Source organism: Microtus oregoni, unplaced genomic scaffold, assembly GCF_018167655.1.
Source record: "Microtus oregoni isolate MIOR12 unplaced genomic scaffold, Mior012 000067F_015, whole genome shotgun sequence".
NCBI lineage: Eukaryota > Metazoa > Chordata > Mammalia > Rodentia > Cricetidae > Microtus > Microtus oregoni.
Window position 1 is genome coordinate 14881 of NW_024543968.1, and position 16905 is coordinate 31785.

General features: G+C 50.9%; 1 protein-coding gene across 1 annotated transcript; it reads right to left on the bottom strand.

The window, feature by feature from the left end:
• Window positions 1–687: 687 nt before the first annotated feature.
• Window positions 688–15743, bottom strand: LOC121440398 (biglycan-like). The gene is made up of 8 exons (XM_041641164.1): window positions 15625–15743; window positions 4906–5157; window positions 4418–4530; window positions 3686–3899; window positions 2946–3056; window positions 2701–2794; window positions 2419–2557; window positions 688–1559 (listed from the first exon to the last, which is right to left on the bottom strand). Exons 2-8 carry the CDS (start codon window positions 5144–5146, stop codon window positions 1362–1364), a joined length of 1110 nt encoding a protein of 369 aa, XP_041497098.1. The 5' UTR covers window positions 5147–5157; window positions 15625–15743; the 3' UTR covers window positions 688–1361.
• Between the last annotated feature and the right edge of the window lie 1162 nt (window positions 15744–16905).

Genomic DNA, 16905 nt, shown 5'->3' on the forward strand with positions numbered 1-16905 from the left:
CTCAGCCTTATGTCTGGTCAATTGGTATGTGCTTTTATATCTTTGGACCTGTGGTAAGGAGGGCCTTCTTCTGAGGGCAAGGACTGGAAGGGAGCGTGGAAATGCAGAACCTCGGAGGTGGCCTGAGCAGGTCCCTTGTTTCACCTCTGTTCTCTTCTTGATGCCCAGTGATGTTCCAGAGAAGTAGCACCGAGTCATATTGCACAGTGTTTCTTTAATTGAAAGACAACCGACCTCAGAAGCAGCACGCCCTCCAACTGGGTGCAACTGCTCACCAGCCCCTACCTCAGCAGGGACCCAGGGGTGAGGGGAAGGGACCTAGCCATCTTGGGGTGAAGGCACGGGCCAATGCAAACTGGTTCTAGAGGCTCTGGTGGCCTGCTGAGCCTCTTCAGGGTCTATGAAGCTTCCTGCTCCTCATCTTGGTAGCAGAGTATGGTCCCTTCCTGGACAATATGGACAGGATTCTGGGCCTCTACTTTCCAGCCTCCTCCAGGGCTGGGGGTCAAGTGCTGCGCAGGGCAATCACGGAGATAGTTGCCCACAGATTTGTTTGTGCAAGGCCTGGTCAGAGACCTATGAAGCAGAAAGCAGCCTAGGGGATGGTCAGTGTGCGTGCGTGTGTGTGTGTGTGTGTGTGTGTGTGTGTGTGTGTGTGTGTGTATGTGTGTGTGTGTGTGTATGTGTGTGTGTGAGAGAGAGAGACAGAAATAGAGAGACAGACAGAGACCTAGGCAAAGAGATACAGAGCTAGAGAGATATGAACGGGGTCCAGAGATGGCAGGGGAGATATCTACTACCCTAAAAGGAAGCATGGCAGGGCTGGAGAGAAGGACTGATCTGGGAGTTAGTAGAGCCAGGTAATGCCTGGGATGGACAGGTTGTAAACTCGGGATCACCAGAGGGCAAGGGCAGCAGGTAGGGTCCAAGACAGACATTGATGAGGAAGAAGAGGAACACATGTCTGGAGAGAACAGTAGCTGTGGTAGTGTTCTGTGTCCACACTTGCTAGCTCCTCCTGCCACCGGCAGCTGGGTGTCAGAATGGACAAGAAGAAAGATTTATAGGGAGTCTTTGAGTGTACATGGAAGGTGAGTGTTAAATCTCAAAAGCTGAGGGGAACGGGCGAGAGGGCCATGCCATGTGCATACATGCAGGCTTGGGAGCCGGGGGAGGCTGAGCTGGGGCAGTGAGTTAGTGTTGGGGAACAAAGGTGTGTGTGTGTGTGTGTGTGTGTGTGTGTGTGTGTGTGTGTGGTGAGGGGGCTTTGCTTCTTTGCTTCCCCTTCCCCTGTGGAACATCTATCTGGTTATGTTCCTCAGAGACTCTCACCAAGGCTACCATTGTGGCTACTACTGCCTCTACTTCTTATAATTTCCAAACTGGATGGCCAGGCGGTCAGTGACGCAGCGGAAGGTGGCTGGCTGCACTTCCCAGTAGGGCACAGGGTTGTTGAAGAGGCTGATGCCGTTATAGTAGGCCCTCTTGACTCCGAAGCCCATGGGGCAAAAGTCGTTGATGCCCACCTTGGTGATGTTGTTGGAGTGCAGATAGACCACCTGGGGGCAGAGGGGATGTGACTGGGGATTTTCATAGGGGCCCAGGGCCACAGACCACCTTTCCCACTCTGTCCCAGCCTGGGTGGGTGTTATAGGCTGGAGGCAAGATGGAGGGCAGATGTAAGAGTGGTAGGGCCTGCCTCCATATTTAACTCCATCGGTCACTTCCTAGTGTCATTTCATGCTCACCCTTTGATGGCCAGTTGGTGATGCTTCACCCAATTCAGAAGAGAACAATGACCCGAGTGTGTTAGCGGGAATTGGCTGTGATTAGAGTACTAGCGTATGATTGAACCCAGGCCAGGATGAGGGGCTCAGGTGAGGTGTATAGCGAGAGGTGAGTTGCGATGCGTGGGGTGGGGGCTATGTTTGGTAGAATGAGGCTGCTGTAGGAAGCAAACAGTGATCCTGATAGGTTATCTATGTAGGAGATATGGTGCTTTGGTTAGGAGCTCACTGGTGTAGTAAGGTCACTGGCCAGTAGAGGGTGCTCTCAGCCTGGCATGTGCTGCCCCAGGGGAGGATGAATGTGCTTTCTATCATGAATGGAGTTGACATAAAATTGAGGTCCAGAACAGGGCTGGGAAAGACCTAGTTTGCCTATGTGGCTGAAAGCTAAGTCAAAGAGGGAGGCTCCCCTTCCCAAGAGATCCCACAGATGGGAGTTAGTACTGCCTCGGTGCAAACAGAGAGTGGGCACCACTCCAGTGGGGTCTGAATGAGGACCTGGGACCCAGGGAGCAATCTAGATCCTCTTATGCTCTCTACCCTGGGTCCCTTAAAAAATGGGGTCAGGGGAGGCAGGCAATTCAGAGGCTGGTGTCTTGCTCCCACCCAGCCCGGGAGAGGCAGCTCTCACCTGGAGGAGTTTGAGGTCTGGGAGGCCAGCAGGCACCCGGGACAGCTTATTGTTGTCCAAATGGAGTTCCCGCAGGGTGGGCAGAAAACTCAGGCTCCCATTCTCAATCATTCGGATCTGGTTGTGGCCTAAGCCCAGCCTGAAGAGAAGTAAATTAGAAGTCATCAGAGGCTCGAGGGGAGGAGGACGCTGGAATAGAGCACAGGGACTTGGGTGCCACCCTATGAATTGCCCCATTTACTGATGGAGCCCCGCAGCCCCCAAGGACTGTCCCAGCCTCACCTGTACAGCTTGGAGTAGCGAAGTAGGTCCTCCAACTCGATAGCCTGGATTTTGTTGTGGTCCAGGTGAAGTTCATTCAGGGTCTCAGGGAGATCTATTCAGAAGAGAGCATGCTGGCAGGTAAGTGCAGAGTCTGGAGCAGGTAGAAAGAAATCCCACTCTGCTCCAGGAGGGCAGCCCTGATCCAGTATACTGGACAAACCCCCTTCAATGCTCCTGGAGGTAGGGCACTGACACTCTCCTACCTTTGGGGATGCCAGTGAGCTTGGCCTCTGAGATGCGCAGGTAGTTGAGCTTCAGGCCATCAAAGGCTCCTGGTTCAAAACCGCTGTTCTCCAGGGGATTCCCACCCATCTCTAGGAGAGAAGTCCTGTCAGCCTGGAGCCAATCAGTGGCACCCCACACACCATTCTTTTCTGGGCTGGGGAGCTGCTGGTTGCTGACTCTTCCTACCTCCTCTAGAAAGCAGTCTAAGAATTTGCCCTGCTAACTAACTGAAAACTCCATCTGTTCAAGATGACTAGTTCAAAGATCTGGCACTGTTCTTGGCCTCTGGGAGTTGGGAAGCAATAGGAAAGTATCAGATAGGCATAGGAAAGTATTAGATAGGAGAGGTAGAGAAAAAGTCAGAACTTCCAGAAAGTCAGGGCTTCCAATTTCTGCTGCTATGGTGGTCTGCTGCCCTTCTCCATTCTTTCTATTAGCCTGATCTTCCTGCGTCCTATACCATCCCTTTACCCACAATGATTATGCAAACTGGGCTTTTGTCAAGAAGCATAATAATCTTCTTTTAGACTACTTTTGAGACTCTTTCTTTACCTGAGTCTTTAAACCCACCCCAGTGTCCTTCATTGTGCCCTGAATCAAGCTTTTGGAACATTCTGAGGCATACAGGGCTTTCCCACTAGTACAGGACAGTCCAGGACCCAACTGCCCTGGCTGGAAGGGATCTCCTCTACCCGGCTCCTTTATGCCTGACTCTCACCAATGCAGTTCATGTTCCGGAGCCCGCTGAACACGCCCTTGGGCACTTTGCGGATACGATTGTCATGGATGCGTAGCTCTACCAGGGAGCTGGGCAGGTTGGGAGGAATCTCCACCAGGTGGTTCTTGGAGATGTAGAGTTTCTGCAGTTTCCGCAAAGGGCTAAAGGCCTTCTCATGGATCTTGGAGATCTTATTGTTTACCAGGACCAGGGCCTGAGGCAGGGCAGGGGACCAAGGTGAGTATCCCAACCCCTGACACCACCTTCCCTCTTCTGCCTCCTGAACTTAACTACTGATAGCACTTGAGAGGCATCTGAACCTGTTTGGTTTCTTGGAGGTCAGTGTTTGTGAGCAGAGTGCATGGCAAGGAACTAAGGTTAAGTTTAGCTCCAAGCTGCCCTGGGAATGCCATTACTGACCAGCACAGTCTGCTAGTCAGTTTCTCCAAGAGTAACAACAGAATCTACTCTCTTTGTGTTGCTCAGAGGAGCCAGTAAAATGCAAAGCTTTCAGTCAAAAAGGGAACTGACCCGAGGAATTTTGTCTTGTGCCTGTGCACATAATCCATGGTCTTGGGTGTTCCCACCTCAGCCAGGGCCAGACTTATCTCAGCTCCATTGGTTCCCAGTCCCTCTTCCAAGTCCCATTTGTGAGCATCCCTCCTCCCAGCTAGAGAAACATCAAACTCTCCCCAGCTCCTCAGAAAGGACAGGGGGCAAAAGGAAGTTTACATAGAGGTGCTGAAGGCCTTTGAAGTCATCCTTGCGGAGCTCAGAGATGTCGTTGTTCTGCAGGTCTAGCAGTGTGGTGTCAGGTGAGATTTCCTTGGGCACAGTCTTCAGACCTGGGGACCAGCATCATCACCAGCATAAGCCTGGCTCATCCTGTCTGCTGTCACAGCTGGTGTAAAGGTGCCCACAGCTGCTGGGCACACACATGCATATGGGTACGCCCAGAGACATTAGTACAAATGCAGAGACTCTGAGCTAATGGGTGCCAGCTCCAAGCTTGCATTCTACTTACTTTTCACATGCCAGACACTGGACACCCACAAACACTCATACCACAATACCTCAGCCTGTGGTGACTCATAGCATCCCCACCCCTACCATTCTATACCCATCTCACAGGACAGCCCATGTGTCCTCTTTAGGAGGGGCTCCCAGGCAGGGCCGGTACCTCTCTGGACACTCTCACCTTAAACTGCCTAGTGACTCACCCAAGTCGGAGCACTGAACAACCCGCAGGTGGCAGTGGCAGCCGAAAGGACACATGGCACTGAAGGTAGGTGTGACAGAGTCCAGGTCAGGGACACCTGAGGTCGTGTCTGAGCCTGAAGCCTCCTCATCATTCATCATGAGCAGTCCATCGTCCAGGGTGAAGTCCCAGAAGCCCTTCTGCTCAAAGAGCAGGGCCTGGCTGAGGGCCAGCAGCAAGGTGAGTAGCCACAGGGGACTCATGGTGAATGTTCCTGGGAGCAAAAAACATGAGAAGGGCCACGTGTTGGCACTGTGTTCCTCTATCCCTCACAAGAGGCAGCAGAGGGAAGAGGTATGGGTAAGAAGCACCAGTTGAGGTAGGAGTACTGGAATGAGTTGGTTTCATTGGGCAATGAAATGTCTTCCCATTTAGCTCAAGGTTGCCCCCACCACCATTGAGTCAGCCAGAGCCTGCCTCACTGCCTGAGGGCTAGAGGTCAGTGAGGCTAACTGGAGGCTGAGAGGAAACCCAGCTATTGCCCCCCCCCACCCTCCGCCTCAATCTTTCCTGAGAGTGAGCTTGGGAGATTTGGATGCTCTTAGTTTAAGTGGGCGATGAATGAGTCATCCTTTCACAGTCTGAACCTCTCCACAGTGCCCATGCTGTTCTGAGAAGGTTCAGAGGCCAAGACACGAGGTGGGAGGGGAGGGGAGAGAGAGACACACACAGAGAGAGACAGAGACAGAGAGATTCTCTAATGCTGTAGCAACACAAAGCAAAGGTCCTGGGAATTAGGGGATCAGCACTTGGCAGCTCCCTTCCTTTCATTTCCCAGGACTCAGTCTGCAGAACTCGGGGCTCCCATGTCTATCTCTGCTTTCTTTATGCCCATGGCCCTGGCATCAGGGTAAGCTGTTGCCAGAGTAACAGGGCAGGGTTGGGCTTGTCTAGAGGCCCCCCAGGCTGAGGCAGTGGGGCGGGGGTGGAGACTGCGCTGCCTGAACCTGCAGCACCCACATCTTCTGTTTCTTCCTCCTGCATTTAACTACGCAAGCATGGCCTAGTCTGTAGGACAAGGCTGAGCCCCTGCCTCACTTACCACTCCTTGCCCAACTCCATAGCAAGGGCTCAGGGTATTTTGACCTGTTCATCCCATTTTCTCAATAGGGGATCCATGTTGGCCTTGCTAGTCTCCCAGGCTTGGATGTCTGGGGGTTATCCTGGTGCATGTGTGGAAAGGAAGCCCAGCCTCTTGAAGACTTGGAGCAGCCCCAGCTCAAGGAGGCCTCGTATGGGGCACATTTTGGTGGGAAAGCTGGGATATTTGGGGCTCCATCTGGGCTAACTAAACCCCTCTGATCTCAATTGCTGGAGGCAAAAGTGGAAGGAGCCCAGTTGATGAGGGGGCTGCACTCCCTGCTATTTTGAAATCCTCAGCAGCAGTGAGGTGGGGTGCTGGGACACCCCGTTTTGGTTATGCACAAGCACTGCCCATCTAGTGAATGTCAGCCCCAGAAGAAATCTTACCCTATGTTATTGCTTGAAAAATCCCAGATTTGTGTGTGTGTGTGTGTGTGTGTGTGTGTGTGTGTGTGTGTGTAGTAGGGAGACCCCCCCCCACACACACACAGAAACCCAACCCCGGTGGTTCTCATGGCTTGCCCAGGTTCCTAACTTATACCAGTATACAGAAGGGCCTCAACATAGGTAGTGATGAGCTGCTTCCTGGAGAGAATAGAGCAGCCTTTCTGATACCCAAAGATCACACAGCAAAGTAGGGGCCACAGGCCAAGGCTCAGCTCAGTTTCCTTTTTATCTGCAGAAGTCCTCAGCTTGGTGAGTGTCTGTCTTCCCTCATTCCTTCCAAGTAGCCTCAAGATGCCCATCCAAGCCTGGCCTAGCAAGACACAGGAGATTCCCCAGAAGGTCTTGACCCCAGAGTAGCTAGAAAGATCTGTCATCTTTCAGCCCATGGCCTCTAGAACAGGGCGGGGATCTTGTCCAGGGCAGATGGACCAGAAGGGCTGGGAGGAGGAGCAAGAGCAGCCCAGAGCAGGCAAAAGAGGCAGAAGGGAGGCCAGAGAGCAAGATGGAATGGCAGGGAAGGAGTGAGGCACTGCCCCACCCACCTGCCTGTCCCCTCTGCCAAAACTATCCTGCAGAAAGATGAGTCAAGGCTAGAATTTATACCCACCTGAGCTGCAGGACCCACAATCCTCCTGTACAGGCCAGGAATCAGGGGAGGTGGCATAGATAGGGGATGCAGTTGGACAGAGCGCCATCTTTTTGGAACAAACCCAGGTTCTTTGGAACTAGAGTGGCCTGGAGATCTCCACAGGGCACCCCTTCCCTAGGCAGGAATCTCCTGAGACACCGTGTGTGGTTCACAGACACTCAGGGTGCAATGTTCCTCTGTAGGCACTGCAGCCTGTTCGGATTAAAAGCTGGCTCCACCAAGAGAAAGGAGCTACAGAACCCTAGGTGGGTTTATATGACTAGATTTGAAGGGGCATTGGTGTGGGGATCCACAAAGGGCTAGGAGGATGAGACAGGGGGATCCCAGGCTGTTGTGAGTTCCAGTCCAGGCTTATCCTGGTGTAGGAGGCTCAAGGACCGTACAGAGGCAGGATGCTGGTTTTTTTTTCAGGGCTCAAGGCTTATGAGGTGGGTACCAGGCAGGCTTCCTTGCACAGCCCTCATTTTCACTCAAAAACTGACACTAGATTCATTTCCCATATTCTTCAGGGAAGGGGGTGTGCCAGACACAGAGCCAGAGAAGGGGATCCATTAAATTAAGAGAGTACAGAGGGTAGGTCTGCACCGCCAATAGTACCACTTTATGGATGAGAGAACTGATTGCTCCCAAGTCCCCTGTTTACTCAGCCTGAACAGAGAGTACAGCTTTGGTCACTCTAGGGTCTGAGCTTTCAGTCCTGCTTTTCATCCACGAATGAGGGTAGCTTCTGGGAAACACTGGGCCTATACATGGGTAATGCAGAGACCCAGGATGGGTGGGAGAGTCACTAAATCACTAAGTGGGATTATAGTGACAGTGGGGTGCTACAGAGAGTCTCACATGCCTCCCTTCCTCAGCTCCCTCAAACTGAGCCTTCATCTCCATACACTGAGGAGGCAGGCAAAGTTGTAGTCAGGAAGGGATCTTCTGTGGGCAGACTCTGTAAAACCTATAGAAAGTTACTCCAATCCCACTTTCTTCTGCCACGGGGGCTTCCAGGCCTCAGTCTCCCTTCATGGGCCTCTTCGGCTGAGCTTCTGCTCCATCAAAGTGAGCTCTGATCTAGCTGAGCGCTAGCTCATCAGAGCAAAGGAAAGAAGTCATCACCATGGTGAGCTGAGCTTGGCAAGGGCAAGTGCGAACAAGGGAAGGGGACGGGCTTCCTGGAGCCTGTGTCGCCACCCCAATAGGGCCCTCCTTGTCTGTCCCTCTGAAAGCCAGTGTAGTTCTCCACTCAGGATTGCTCCTGGCCACAGCCAAGCAAGACATGCTGGCAGTCTCTGAGAACATGGAAGGGCTGTGCCAGGCATTCAGGCCAGGCCAAGGGCGGCAGGGGCAAGGCTTGAGGTCTGGCAGGCTATGGGAGTTTGCCTGCAGATGTGGGGCTGGCAGCTGCCAAGGAGCAGACACCAAGTACAGTTTCAGCAGCCTTCTTCTGGGGGACTGGGCCCTGCTGAGTAACCCTACGTCAACTGGAAGGTGCTGTCTTCTACTAAGTTCTGCTGGGCTCCTGGGACTGTGCAGGTGGGGAAATGTGTAAGAGACAGGAGACACTAGGCACTGTTTTGCCTTCCTCTGATCATCAAAGGTGAGCTGACACCTGACCTGCTTCTTGATGCCCTCTAAGGCCACCTAGCTCCAGCCTAACATTTAAGTGTCAACCAGAGGGATGGGATGTGTGCTTTCTTTCCTGTATGCCCTAAGGTGAGCAGAGTCCAAGTCAAGCTGGTCAGGGCCACATCTTACCACCTGTGGCCCTGGTACTGGCAGAGTATCTGGGCAGTCAGATACAGCTCTCCAACAGACTTGGGGTGGGCTGTACCTGAATTCAGGAGTCAGAAGTCCCTGGAGTATGTATAGAGAGGTGGTGAGTGCATTGAGGGAGAGCTTTCTATTGCTTGCTCATGCTCTACTGAGAGGTATTACATTTCCGGGTCCCTTTGCACCTGACCCATGTGTCCACCCACCTTCTCCCATTTAGTAACAAAGTCTGGGCTCCTAGAGTTTTCAAAGGAGAGAAGGATGCCATCACTTCTCAATGGTGGAAGAGGAGACTCAAGTGCTTTCTTTACCTACCCAGCCCCTGGTGACCAGAATGCTTTTAACATTTGATAGGCACCTAGTAAGTGAGGCTAAGAGAATTTGTCCCAAACTCTTTCCCACAGCCTCACAGTGAGGTAAGAGTCAGGCTGAGAGGTTACTGTGTCTGTCTACCTGACCATTCTGATCCCTGCTCCTGGAGAGAGTAGCAAGGCAACACATTCCAGATCCCAGAAAGTCCCCTTTCTTCTCATGTCTTGGGGTTTCTGAACTCTCTCCCCAATACCAGGTTGCCAGGAGCTCTGCCTGAGGTTCCCAGCCTTATGCAGTCAGCTGCGAAAGACCTCTTGATTTTCAGCCACTAAAGCCCATGGAAAGGCCACACCTGGGGCTTTCTGGACTTGGAATCAGGGAAGAAGGTAATTAGAGTGAAGAAACACCCCTGGAGTCCCGCATTTATCTGAGGCATCTTTGACTGAGGGATATAAAAGTGGGGTAAGGGACTTGATGGCCTGGAAGAGGGCAGAAGACAAAGCCTGGCTCTCAAGAACCAGAGGATTTAGCCCAGCAAACCCTAGCCTCCCTCTGAAAACGCCTGAATCTGTTGTTTCTGGAAGGCTGGAGGATGGTCTTAGGTGGGACAAGTGTGAACCACACTCTCTCTTCCGTGAGCCACACCCCCACCCTGTGAGATTTGCAGAAAGGACTCTGTGGGTGGTCCAGGTGTAATATGTGATGCTGCTGGCCTTCCCCATCCCAGTGTGCCTGAGCACAAAGGAATGGGAGTCTCCTGGGGTGAGGAAGGGGTGAGAAACAATGCCAATTGCCCCAGAATTCAGTGGGCAGGGCCAGAGCAGGAGTCCCCTGGTTAGTTTGCCTTTTAGGGGGACTGGACCTGCCCTGAAATCTTTGGTCTATCTATGACTAGGTATCCGGGAACATTCATTCACACTGCTCCCCTACTTCTTGGCATGAGGGAGGTCCTGTGTTGGGGTGTCTCCCTACAACCAATTGGCCTCTTTACAATGGGGTGGGCCTGCTGCTTGGACTATTGGCATGTGGGGGCCAGACTAGAAGATGAGTATGGCATTTTAGATCAGGGACAAAGGAGGAGGAGCCGGAGGGAGTCATGGTGGATGTGGAGGGAGTCAGGGGGGTGTTGTGGAGGATTGATGAAGCTGAGAAGTTCCAGTAGTTGGAGTATTAGGGGCTCTCAGTATTGCTGCCTCATGGGGGAGGCATGCTGAGAATCCTGTCTAAGGACTAGTGACTTCTGGGTAGACTCATGGGACTCCGTTTCTCCAGGGAGAGTAGGAGAAAGATCATGATGAGAGAGCCCAGGCAAGAGGGAGACAAAAATGGAGTCCCCACTTCACCTCAACACCGGGTAACAGGAATTGAGTGACCTAGGGGGGATCCTAGTGCAAATTGTCAAGTATAGCCTTAATTACAAATTCTTCCTCTGAGGTCTTGACACTGTGACTGGAAGAATACACACATTGTCATGGGATGGCTACAGAATGTGGCTGAAGAAAGCTCCTTTTCACCTCCACAATGTCCTTTCTCCTTCTACCCCACTATGTTGCCAATCCTCCAGCAGCCTAGGGCTTGGGAGGGACTGGAGAAAGATTTGAACCAGCTCTAGCAACTTATCTGACATGATGGTCAGTGACTGGCACACCCCTCTGGGCCCCTAAAACTAGCTGGTCCCAGATTCGCGTTGCATGCAGTAGGACCTTGACCCCTGTTCCGGGCAGGGTGCAGAAGCAGCACTGGACTGGAGTCCTGTGGAGTGAAAGTGGGCCAGTGTATGAGTGGGTCAGAGAGGCGCAGCTGCCACACCCAGGTGGCCAGCTGGCTGTGGAGCCCTGGCTCAGAGCCTCCTCCTGCTGCCTTACCCTGGTGGCTTAGAGGCAGACCGCCATCCTCCCATCAGTATAGCTGCACCGCCTGCCTTTGAAGATTCATCCCCTTTGGCCTTCAGCAACCATACAGCAGTCACGCACAGCCTTGTTCCACACAAAGTACCTCTGCCACCCACAAGTTCTCCTAGGGTGTGGGTGGCACGGGCAACTGATTGCAAGTCCAGATGTCAGTCCCTGGAAACCTTGCTGGCATCGAAGAAGCATCTCCAGCTTGTCTCAATCCCAGTCATTACAAGGCAAAAAGCTGGCAGGGCAAAGGAACTTGGACAGAAGCTACTAAAGAGGAAACTGGAGCCACCCAGATGCTATGTCCTTGACTTAATGAAGATTTCCTCTGCCTGCCTCACCTCCCTGCAGGGTCCTGTGCCTCTGACTCTGGGCATATAGGAGCCTGACCCCACCCCTGGGGTAGTGACAGGGCACTCCAGTCCCCCAAACTTCACTAGACTTGGTGAATTCCCAAATGACACTCTCTCTCTCTCTCTCTCTCTCTCTCTCTCTCTCTCTCTCTCGATTCCTTTTCTTGACGGATCCCTCAGGGCCCTAAGCCATATTTGTACCTGGGAACATGGCACAGTTGCCCAATTTTCTACATCTATACCATTCTCTGCCCATTGTGCATCTTAGCTCAAGAGGGTTCTGGAAACAGATAGAACTGAGGTAACCAGGCAGGCAACCCAGGACCCCTATCACTGAGACTCTGGTGGAGCCATCCCTTGCCCAGAAGAGGGTGGAGGCAGGGCATTAGTCTGTGGTGAGTATGGAATATCAGGGCAAGGTGCCTGAGGGGTGCCTGGGAGTCCAAGGGGAAACTGTGCCAGTGCTGAGTTTTTCATTGGCTCCATCCTCCCTGACTTGGCCATGTGCCAAGCCCCCAAGGAAGGCTGAGCTGGGAGAGCAAGGCTAGCTGGCATGGAGGGTGTGCCTGGGCCTTGCCATGAAGGGCTAGGGCTGTGGGTAGAGCCAGCATGCCAGTCACCCAGCTCTGCCTCAGTGATATCCTGGGCAGCAGCCAAGGGGAAGCTCCCTACCCCCCCCCCCCAAGGAAGAGAGGGAAAGCCTGGATGAGTTTATCAGCTAAGCAAGGTCAGAGGGGAAAGGGAAAGGAAGAGTGGGAAGAAAGTTCAGGGAAGAGGGTGGGGAGAAGAGGCAGAGATGGGATAAGGACCAAAGGGGCCACAAGGTATCTAGGAAAGAACACAAACCAGGAGCCTTAGTTGGGTGCCCTGGGGTGTGGAGGGAGCAGTGGAGGTACAGACAGTGGGACAGCAGACGCCAGACTGAGCTAGCAGATGCAGTAGGGCTGCTATGGGGCATCTCTGGGTTAGTGAGGTGACAGCATAGCCAGGAATGAAGACAGCAAGGACAGATTGGGGTCTTTGTGGGAGAGTGGAGTCAGTTTGGGGCTTGAGCAGGCCCTACCTGTGTTGTGTTACAGAGCGGCGGGCTGTGTCCCGCCACCCGGCTAGCTTTACCAGAAATAATTACATGGAAACTGTATTCTTTTAAACACTGCCTGACCCATTAGTTTCAGTTTCTTATTGGCTAGCTTTTACATATTGATCTAACCCATTTCTATTAATCTGTATAGCCCACGAGCTGGCTTACCAGGAATGATCTTAACCTGCGTCTGTCTGGAGTGGGAGAATCATGGCGACTCCCTGACTCAGCTTCTTTCTCCCAGCATTCCATTCTGTTTACTCCGCCTACCTAAGGGTTGACCTATCAAATGGGTCTAGGCAGTTTCTTTATTAATAAGAAATCACTCCCACATCATTTCCCCTTTTTCTGTTTAAACAAAAAAGAAAGGCTTTAACTTTAACATAGTAAAATTACATATAGCAAAACAGTTATCAAGCAAGAATTACAGTTACAATATTTATATCTATTTTATCTTTTATTATAACTAAGGAAAACTATAACTATCTATTCATTCTTCAACTCCATCAAAGACTCCAGAAGGATATAATACTACCTAAGTAAACAAGAAATAAGAAAACTCTAGAAATGACAGAGACATCTTGCTGCCTGGACAGTCACCCAAAGTTCTTTTGTATGATTGGGGCATCCATCTTCAGCCTTCAGGCCCATAGTATCCAGCAGACATTTCCATCAAACAGGAAATTCCAAAGACAGTTCAGTCACTATCTGCTGTGTCCTGCAGAATGTCTCGCAGACTCTTTCATGAGTCATGAACCCCAAAAGACCGTCTTGCCTTTAGGCAAGTTCAGCAGTCCTCTCTCTGCGGGTTCTCTGTGTCCATTTTATGCAACAGTCCAGGCAAGAGCAGTTTCTTGCCCAAATGGCTATCCAACTCCATCAGGATCCTCTTCGATGCCCATCTTCCTCTCGAGGTAGATTGATGCCACCAGGAGCAGATATGTCTCATTGTCATGAAAAGTCCTAAGTTATTAAAACATTAAATGCCATATTCTGCAGTCTTTGAGAGAGATGAAGAATGCCTATCTGAAATATATCTCTATATATCTAGAAAATCTAAGTAACATGACTACAAACTTGACTATTATTTTTGATTATCCATCAACAACCTATATTTCCTAATTATACATTACATTTTAAAAATGAACTACACAATCACAATACCTTAATCAAGATCAGAAATACATATACATATAACAAAATTGACCTTAAAATCCATACCAATGCAAATTATTCATACCTATATCATTTCCCCCTTTAAATGTAAAAGAACATTTATAAACAATATTTTGGGAACATGGGCGCAGTTTTTTCTCTCTGAACTGCTTCCTGCTGAATGGGGGCGCTGTTAATCAGATCATTTAGGGTGTAACCTGTGTGCCAGGTTTATCTCAGTTGCCAGTTGAGTGAAGTAATTTTTTGAGGGTGTTCACAGGAACTTTTCGGGAGGTCGTGGTCTATCATACCATATCGGGATAGATGCAATCCACAGGGTCTGGTCCTCTGTGAAAACAAAAGAAGACCCTTTCCAAAGCATCATATCCTTAGACCCAAATTTTGAAATCGTAATACCCTTATATCCATTCTGGTTTAGCTTGGCAGCCCATGTAATGAAATGTCTCTCTGTACTTAGCTCCTTTACAGTCAAAAAATTTAAAGAAAACACAATGTACATAATCCAGACTCTCTGTGAATTTTCCATTTTTACGTGGCTTATTTTTCTTTATTTCTTTTAATCTCTTAACTATCTGTACTCTGTCTCTTTAAAGACTTTACCTTTTTTTTAAAAAAAAACCATTAACTTTATTTTCTATATTCTTTTTCTTTTTTCTCTCAAGTCTATGTGCATTCATCCAACAGTGTGGTCTTTTATGTCTGAATCTGTTTTATTGTGAATCTATAACATTTTTTTACTATCCAGGAACATTTCTTAAAATGTTAAGCAGTTCTTAAAAACTTAAGTTGTGCCATGTACAGGTAATACGGTACCGCCTGTGTCCTGCCCAGTTGAAACCTTAAATGCGCTGTTTTTATGGTAATTACGGTAGTTTCTGCCTGAGACCAGCACAGTTCAGCATGGCAGAGCTGAGCCAAGCCGCTCCTGCCTCAGAGCCATTTGGTGCCCCTGAGCCACACACAGTTCCAGGCACACAGCAGTCCACATTGCCATCAAGCAAGCCGTAGAGCTTTACTCCAAATGTTCCATTTAAAAGCTCTGTCTCCCACAGGAGCCAGACAGAGATCGTAATGGCGGCACAGCCCAGAAAGCCGGCATTTTAAAACAGCCAGTTTTTTCCGGCTGCTGAGTCAGGACAATTTCTTTGCGGCACGCAACCCACAAACAGCAAAAAGCTGTCTTAAATTCTCTCTCCTTTTTAAGCCCTCTCAGGTTTTATGTGGAGTTCATTAGCATGTTGGGCGCCACTCTGTTGTGTTACAGAGCGGCGGGCTGTGTCCCGCCACCCGGCTAGCTTTACCAGAAATAATTACATGGAAACTGCATTCTTTTAAACACTGCCTGACCCATTAGTTTCAGTTTCTTATTGGCTAGCTTTTACATATTGATCTAACCCATTTCTATTAATCTGTATAGCCCACGAGCTGGCTTACCAGGAATGATCTTAACCTGCGTCTGTCTGGAGTGGGAGAATCATGGCGACTCCCTGACTCAGCTTCTTTCTCCCAGCATTCCATTCTGTTTACTCCGCCTACCTAAGGGTTGACCTATCAAATGGGTCTAGGCAGTTTCTTTATTAATAAGAAATCACTCCCACATCAAAGGAAGAGTGGGAAGAAAGTTCAGGGAAGAGGGTGGGGAGAAGAGGCAGAGATGGGATAAGGACCAAAGGGGCCACAAGGTATCTAGGAAAGAACACAAACCAGGAGCCTTAGTTGGGTGCCCTGGGGTGTGGAGGGAGCAGTGGAGGTACAGACAGTGGGACAGCAGACGCCAGACTGAGCTAGCAGATGCAGTAGGGCTGCTATGGGGCATCTCTGGGTTAGTGAGGTGACAGCATAGCCAGGAATGAAGACAGCAAGGACAGATTGGGGTCTTTGTGGGAGAGTGGAGTCAGTTTGGGGCTTGAGCAGGCCCTACCTGGGGAGGGGGAAGCAGCCAGGTGCAGGCTGGTTAGTTGGTGGGCTAAGATGTCAGGCTGTCGGTGTGTCTGTCCGTCAGGCAGGGCCAACCGGGAGCAGCTGCTCACTCCTGGGCAGTTTGTGTGGAGAGAGGGAGACAGAGGCGGTGGGAGGGAGGCTAAAGGCTGGGCGGGCCGACAGGGAGGGGACGAACAGGGAGGGGGCGGAGAGGGAGACGAGGGAGGGGGCTGGTGGAGCTAAGAGGGAGAAAAGGAGGGAGGAAGGGCAGCTGGGAGGGAGGGGGCAGGCTTCCCGGCCCCCTGGCAGCTTCAAAGGAAGCAATTTTCTTGTAGACGGCTAGGCTGTGTTGCACCCCTCCCCCTCATGCCCCCCACTCTGGCCCCTGCCTCAAGCACACTTTGAAAGGACACACACTCACTTACTTAGGGACAGACCCTTGGTGTCTCTGGGCAGACAGCCTCACAGAGTCAAACTTTCCACTGCCCAAATGGGGACACTGAGGTGCTTGCTGGCATGCTGACAGGCAGAAGAAAATGAGAGATGAAAGGAGGTAGCCTTATGGCTAGGACAGTGAGAGGCCCTGGAATTCTGTCCTAATTCTACCCAGAACTCTGCCTGGTCTGAAATAAGTGGGTGGTTTGGGGATCAGAGAGTAGTGTATGGTAGGCTTCTGGAAGGGCTTGATCCAGGCTCCTAGGGGCTCTGTAAGCCTTTCCTCCCCATCCCTTCCTCCTTTAAAAAGGAATTTGTCCCCAGATTCTGGAGACCTTCTTGGCTCACCTCCCTGAAGCCTTTGAGAAATTGGCAAAGTTGATTTGGAGAAGAAGAACCAAGTCCCTCATCTTGCTCAACCCCTACAGGGTGGCTAGGATACCATAACCATGGTCTCTGCTAGGGGCATTTCCTCTGGTCACTTTTAGGGCATAACTGGGCTAACCTGCCAAGCCTCAGCTGCTTCTTGAGGGCCCAAATGAGTCATGGTCCCTAGTGTGGCATCTAATTCTCCTTTGCTAGTGAAGCTTGCAAGATATAAAGGCAAGAGCCCTTAGGTGATGAGAGATTGAATAAGGGAACCCCACTGAAATCTGAAGAAGGAGCGAAGGACCAAGAGCAAGGAAGGGCAAATAAGGAGGGAAGCAGAAGCCCACTGGCTAGAGATCAGAGTGAGGGGTGAGGGACACTACAGGTTTCAAGCTGGGGACAGAGGTTCTAGTAAGTGTTTTGCCTGGAGCCAGAATCAGCTCAGTGTCCAGCTGTGGTGTTTTTCCTTCAAGATGCT